Raw genomic sequence first — 6,479 nt, forward strand, 5'->3', positions numbered from 1 at the left:
ATCAGACCAGTGAGGGTCCCTCTAGCCCAGCATCCTGACCAGTGTTCCCTCTAAGCTGAGTTAGTGTGAGCTAGTTCACAATTTTTTAGCCTCCGGCTCTCACATTTTTGCCTTCGCTCAGGGAGGAGGGCTCCAGAGAAAACTAATTTATGCAGTAACCATATTGCTCCCTCACAACTTTAATGCCAGCAGCTCACAAAGTAGAATTTTTGCTCACAAGACTGTGCAGCTTAGAGGGAAGATTGATCCTCACTTACACGGTGGCCAACCAGTTCCTCTGGAGGGCCAACAGCAGGACACAGAGGCTGAGACCTTCCCCTGACGTTGCCCCCTGGCTCTGCGATTCAGAGGTTTCGTTCCTCTGAATGTGGAGGCTCCCTTCAGTCCCACGACTAGTAGTCACTGACAGACCTGTCCTCTGTGGATCTAATCCCCCTCTTATTCCTGTGGCAGCAAATTCCACATTTCAATCACTCGCTGTGGAAAGAAGCCGCAATCTCTCTTACCCTTGAGGCCACGACAAGGGCTCTCTTCCCCACAGGGCAGACCACCAGGATCCACTGTTGCGCCAGATCCGGAGGGACGTCGATCAGCCATTCGGACAGCATCAGCTAGAAGAGAGGGAAAGAAAATCCTGGGGCCCTCTGAGCACCGCCGCTCCCCTTCCCTGACTACTTACCTGGTTGGCGTAACGCTTTGGCAGCTTCTTCCTCACTTCGACCTCCATGCCTTCGACGTCCTCCTCGGCCGCCTCCTCTTCCTCCTTTCCATCCATCCCCGTCCAGTCATCCTCTGCCAATCTCCTTGCGTGGTTCACGTAATCCAATCGCTTGCTTTGGAGCAGAAGAAACAAAAAGACCAAAAGGGGTTTCTCTCCCTCAGAAAGGGCATCATGTACATACATTAATTAAAATTACAATCTATTGCCTCAACATGAGAGATCAGAATTGAGTGCAATCTAATTGCCTGAGATCAAAATGTGGCAACTTTGCGGGTAATCTCTGTATTTGTGTCAGAAAAAAACCATATTAATAATCCCGGATTCAGCTGTAACTGAACAATGTTTGAGTAGCGGAAGGATAAAAACGGTGCAAATATTAAAAAAGGAGCATCGGAGAAAAACGTGTGCCAACGTCTCTATCTCACCTCCGTTACAAGGACAAAATCTTTCCTCCCTTGGAAGTTTGAGCTATTTACCATCTAGAACTGCAGATGGTAGAGCAGAAAGTCCTTTTTACTGGAGATGCCAGGAATTGAAACTGGGACCTTCCGCAAGAAAAGTAGATGCTCTTCCAGGGTCCCAGATCAAGGTTTTTTCCCATCCCCTCCTGCCTGGTCCTTTTAACTGGAGATGCCGGGGATTGAACCTAGGACCTTCTGCATGCCAAGCAGATGCTCTTCCAGGGTCCCAGATCGAGGTCTTTCCCATCACCTACTGCCTGGTCCTTTTAACGGAAGATGCCGGGGGATTGAACCTGGGACCTTCCGCATGCCAAGCAGATGTCCTGCCACTGAGCCACGGCCCCTGCCTGATCTCAGCTCAGCACTGAAAGGGGAAAATGCCCCTAACGCAACTCACCTCCAGGGCCACTTAAAAGATTAATTAATCGTTAGTATTATGAAATATTATTTAGCATGCACCATTACCGTGCCCGTCCCAGGGATCCACCATGACCCCGGCATGTGCAATTTCATACAAGATGCAACGTTAGGGTTGCCAGGTTCCACCGGGCAATTGGCGAGGGATGGGGGACTTGCCAGGACTGGGAGGGAGGCCCAGCAGATGTAGTAATGACACGTCTACATCATTTCCGACGTGACCCGGAAGTGACACCATCATGTAGTGTCGTTGGGGGCAATAGTCTGTTATTTGGGCAAAAACTCAATGGTATATTTGGCTTCTACCATAGAGTTCCCCCCCCCAAATACTAGAGTGTCGCCCCAATGTTACCAAAGGTGATGACATCACTTCTGGGTCACATCAGATGTTATGTAGACATGAAGAAGAAGAAGATGAGACAAGAAAGAGAAGAGAGGAGGAGAGGACAGAGAAGAGAGAAAAAGAAGGAAGTAGAGAGAAGAAGAGATTGGATTTATATCCCGCCCTTCACTACCCAAAGGTGTCCCAGAGCGGCTTACAAACTCGTTTCTCTTCCTCTCAACAGACACCCTGTGAGGTAGGTGGGGCTGAGAGAGCTCTTGACAGAAACTGCTCTTTTTCAAGAACAGCTCTTATCAGAACTATGGCTTGCCCAAGGTCATCCAGCCAGGTGCAAGTGGAGTAGGGAATCAAACCCAGTTCTCCCAGATTACAGTCCACGCACTTAACCACTACACCAAAAGAAAAGAAGAGAGACGGAGAAAAGAGAAGACAGAAGGAGAAGAGAAGAAGAAAGAAGAAGTAGAGAGAAGAAGAGAGAATACATTGGAGAAGAGAGAAGAAGAGAAAAGTAGAGGCCAGCTGACAGACGAACCAAGGCCCCACTGGAGGGTCTCGCAACCCTATGCAACGTTTGTCGCTCCAGGCACAATCCTAACCTTCCAGAGCCAGTGCTTACGTTTTCTGAAGTTCCAGGAGGCGGCGCCTTCTCTCGGCCTGCTCCAAGGAGCTGTACTTGGCCTTGTACTGCCCCAGGCGGGGGTGGGGGGCCACCGTGCTATTGAGGTCCTGAGACACGCTGAAGTTGCAGGCCAGAGCTTGGCTTAGCTCCTCCATTTCGCCTGCCGGGGGAAGAAAAGATACAGGAATAAATGACTCAGTGGAGTCGGAACGCGTCTCCTTCCGCTTGGTCCTCATATACCAAAAGACAAAAGCAGCCGGCCAGCCTAGGGAAGCCTGCCTCCTTCGGACCCCGCACCGTTCCTCATCAGGATCACGTGCGAACAACACGCTTTGCAAAAAGTAAGAGTTTCGCTCCATCCCACAATGTTTGTGGGATAATGTTTTTACTGGACACCGGCCAGGGATGGGATTGCGAGATCCAGGTTGGGAAACTCCTGGAGATTTGGGGATGGAGCCCGGGGAGGACAGGGATCTCAGTGAAGTACAATGCCACAGAGGCTACAGGCCAAAGCATCCACTTTCTCCAGGGGAACTGATCTCTGTAGTCTGGAGATAAGCTGTAATTCCAGGGGATCTCCAGGTCCCACCTGGAGGCTGGCATCCCTATTTCGTGAGAACATTTGCACAGAATTCTGCAGGAAGGGCGCTTTCTTGAAAGATAAGAGAGTTCTGATTTTAATCGGTTCTGAATTTTTTTTAGTCGTTTCCTTTCCTCCCCGTTTACACCGACTGCATCGTTTACCGGAAATACCCTATTGCCATTTATTCTACTCTTTCTCATAGTCTTTCTCATCCTACTTCATTCTAGTCTTTCTAATCCAACTTCTTGGACTGCCGTTTTCTCATCAGGGATATCCAGTTTATGGGACGTACTTTCTTATGTTGTTGTTCTTTTCCATTTCGTCTGACACTCCCACTCACTTTTTAATTGTTTTTACCAACCTAGCAGTTTGAAAGCAAGAAACTGCAAGTAGATAAATAGGTACCACTTTGGTGGGAAGGTAACAGCGTTCTGTGCGCCTTGGTGTTTAGTCATGCCGGCCACATGACCACGGAAACATCTTCGGACAGCGCTGGCTCTTCGGCTTTGAAACGGAGATGAGGACCGCAACCCTAGAGTCGGAGTCGACTGGCTTTCGAGCAAGGGAACCTTTACCTTTACATAACTATAGGTAAATGTTTCCCTTGCTCAAAAGCCAGTTGAACCTGACTCTAGGGTTGCGGTGCTTATCTCCTGTTTTCAAACCGAAGAGCCAGCGCTGTCCGAATACTGGGTTCTCCGCTGCTCTAGAAAGCAAAACTAGATCTAAACAGGCTTGGGATATAAGAGAGAGAAGTGCCCTCACCCAGACAGCCCAGTCTTCGCTTGGCGTCAACTTTCATGGGGTTCATAGGTGCATCTTACAAAGCAGGTTGTAGACCTCTGATGCCCCTAAGAATACATTAAAGCTTGGTGTAGTGGTTAAGAACAGTGTACTCTAATCCAGGGAACCGGGTTTGATTCCCCACCCCTCCACATGCAGCCAGCTGGGTGACCTTGGGCCAGTCACAGTTCTTGACAAGCTATTCTCTCAAGAGCAGTTCTCTCAGAGCTCTCTCAGCCCCACCTATCTCACAGGGTGTCTGTTGTGGGGAGAGGAAGGGAAGGCAATTGTAAGCCGCTCTGAGACTTCTTCGGGTAGTGGAAAGCGGGGTATAAAAACCAACCCTTCTTCTTCCTTTGTCTTTGTTTCCCCCAAACTTCATTTTATTTTTAGTTTTGTTTTAACTTCTAATTTTGTTGTACACCTCTCAAAGAAAAAAAGGGATACAAACATCCACCCTGTGTAAATAAAGTAAGAGAAGAAGAAGATATTGGATTTATACCCCACCCTTCACTTGGAGTCTCAGAGTGGCTTACAAACTCCTTTCCCTTCCCTTCCCCACAACAGACACCCTGTGAGGTGGGTGGGGCTGAGAGAACTCTGACACAAACTGCTCTTTTTCAAGGACAGCTGTGCCAGAGCTTGTGACTGACCCAAGGTCACATCAGCAGGTGCAAGTGGAGGAGTGGGGAATCAAACCCGGTTCTCCCAGATTAGAGTCCGCACACTTAACCACTACACCAAACTGGCTCTTGGAAAACTTATGCGGCCACCGTAAGCTGATTTTAACTTGAGGGCACTTTCCACCACTACCAAATACATCACTCAAGGGGCAGGAAACCCTTGTTCGTGCAAGGAAGAGAGAGAATATGCTCTGAGCATAGAATCAAAGAGTTGGAAAGGGCCATACATACCATCTCGTCCAACCCCCTGCCCAATGCAGGACCCGCCTAAAGCATCCCTGGCAAATATTCGTCCAACCTCTTCTTGAAAGCTGCAAGTGAAGGGGAGCTCACCACCTCCCTTGGCAGCTGATTCCACCTTTGAACAACCCTGACCGTGAAAGAGTTTCCCCTAATATCCAGCCGGTACCTTTCTGCATGTAACTTAAACCCGTTGCTCCGGGTCCTCTCCTCTGCTGCCAACTGGAACAGCTCCTTGCTGTCCCCAGAAGCAACTGTTGTTGCATGTTTTCGTATTTCAAGGTGGAATCCCAGAAGTAGTGGAAATCTTACTACATCTTCCACTACTCTTAAGATTGCCAGCTCCAGGCTGGGGAATTTTGGGAGACTTGAGGATGGAGTTTGGGAAGGTCATGGTTTGGAGAGGGAGTTTGGTGGTTTGGAAAGGGATGCTGTGACGTCAGCAGTTTTGCGTTTCCTATGGGTTGCCATCCTCCAGGTGGGGCCTGGGGATACCCTGGAATCCCAACTGATCTCCAGACAACAAGATATCAGCCCCCCTGGAGAAAAGGGATGCTTTGGACTAGAGATGTAAAATTTCCAGAAATCCTGACGCTCAGGAAAAACCCTGGGTTTTTTCTGGAAAAAAATTGAAATTTTCGGAAAAATCGAAAAAAATGTTACATTAGAACTTCCTTTTTCTTTTCCAGATTGAAAGTCATTCTGTTACTTTATGAACATAAAATAGGACTACGGACATTTTTACTCGGCATGAAATTATCACAACCAGCATATTAAAAATATAGTGTATCCAAAAAATTATTACAAACAGAATGCCCACCCACATGCAAAAACAAAACCTTTTTCTTTTCTTGTGACAGCAGCACCTCCTAAAGAAAGAAATGCATCTTGTTCTTGCGTGGGAGAGTTCAGTTTGTCACCTAGGACTTGCTTGTCCTCAGTGCACAGAAATGAGATCAATCTGATACCATACATATTGTTTTAGAAATGATTTGGAAAATATCTGAACACCTTGTCCTAAAACATTTTATTCATCGTGTTAAAAGAAAACGTTCCATAATCAATTTTCTTTTCTTTTCATCAATTTTTTCAGAAAAAAAACAAAAAAAAAACCCTTCAGGAAAAAAAACCCTTTTTTCCCTCGCTTTTCCCGCCCCCCCCCCCCCCCGGGCCTATCACATCTCTACTTTGGACCGTGGACTCTATGGCATTAGACCCTGCTGAGGTCCCTCCCCAAAACTTCCAATACTGTAGATGGCAACCCTGGCTCTACTCTCTGAAGCTGCCATGTCCTCCAAGGGAACTGCTGTAATTCTGGGAAGCCTCCAGGACCCACCTGGAGGTTGGAAACCGCAAAGCCTCAGAGCCCACCCAGGGATAAAACACCAATATAGTCACTATACTCCGCGCATTCACGACACGACATATTAATGCTTTAGCTGAACGGGAACACCGCAGCAGGGGAATGGAAAATAAAGCCAACAGACAAATGGGAACCATATCCCCACCCCACTTACCACGGAACCTGCTGCCCCACGAGGGACTCGAACCGGCCAACTCAGAAGCCCAACTCGGCGCCAACAAGGCCCTAACGCGCCGCCGTCGCGCGGCAGCCAATCGGCGTCTTCG

General features: G+C 48.2%; 1 protein-coding gene across 1 annotated transcript in view; it reads right to left on the minus strand.

Moving 5' to 3' along the window:
• Positions 1 to 6,479, minus strand: part of SNUPN (snurportin 1) — a 26,869-nt gene extending 20,390 nt beyond the window's left edge. Inside the window, exons 1-4 of the mRNA XM_015424784.1 lie at positions 6,368 to 6,479; positions 2,559 to 2,721; positions 680 to 833; positions 507 to 611 (exon numbers count right to left, since the gene is read on the minus strand). Coding sequence (XP_015280270.1) covers positions 507 to 611; positions 680 to 833; positions 2,559 to 2,716 — 417 coding nt within the window. The 5' untranslated portion in view covers positions 2,717 to 2,721; positions 6,368 to 6,479. The remainder of the gene's footprint in view (positions 1 to 506; positions 612 to 679; positions 834 to 2,558; positions 2,722 to 6,367) is intronic.

This window comes from Gekko japonicus, unplaced genomic scaffold (assembly GCF_001447785.1).
Source record: "Gekko japonicus isolate JY-2015 unplaced genomic scaffold, Gekko_japonicus_V1.1 scaffold892, whole genome shotgun sequence".
Taxonomy (NCBI): Eukaryota; Metazoa; Chordata; class Lepidosauria; order Squamata; family Gekkonidae; genus Gekko; species Gekko japonicus.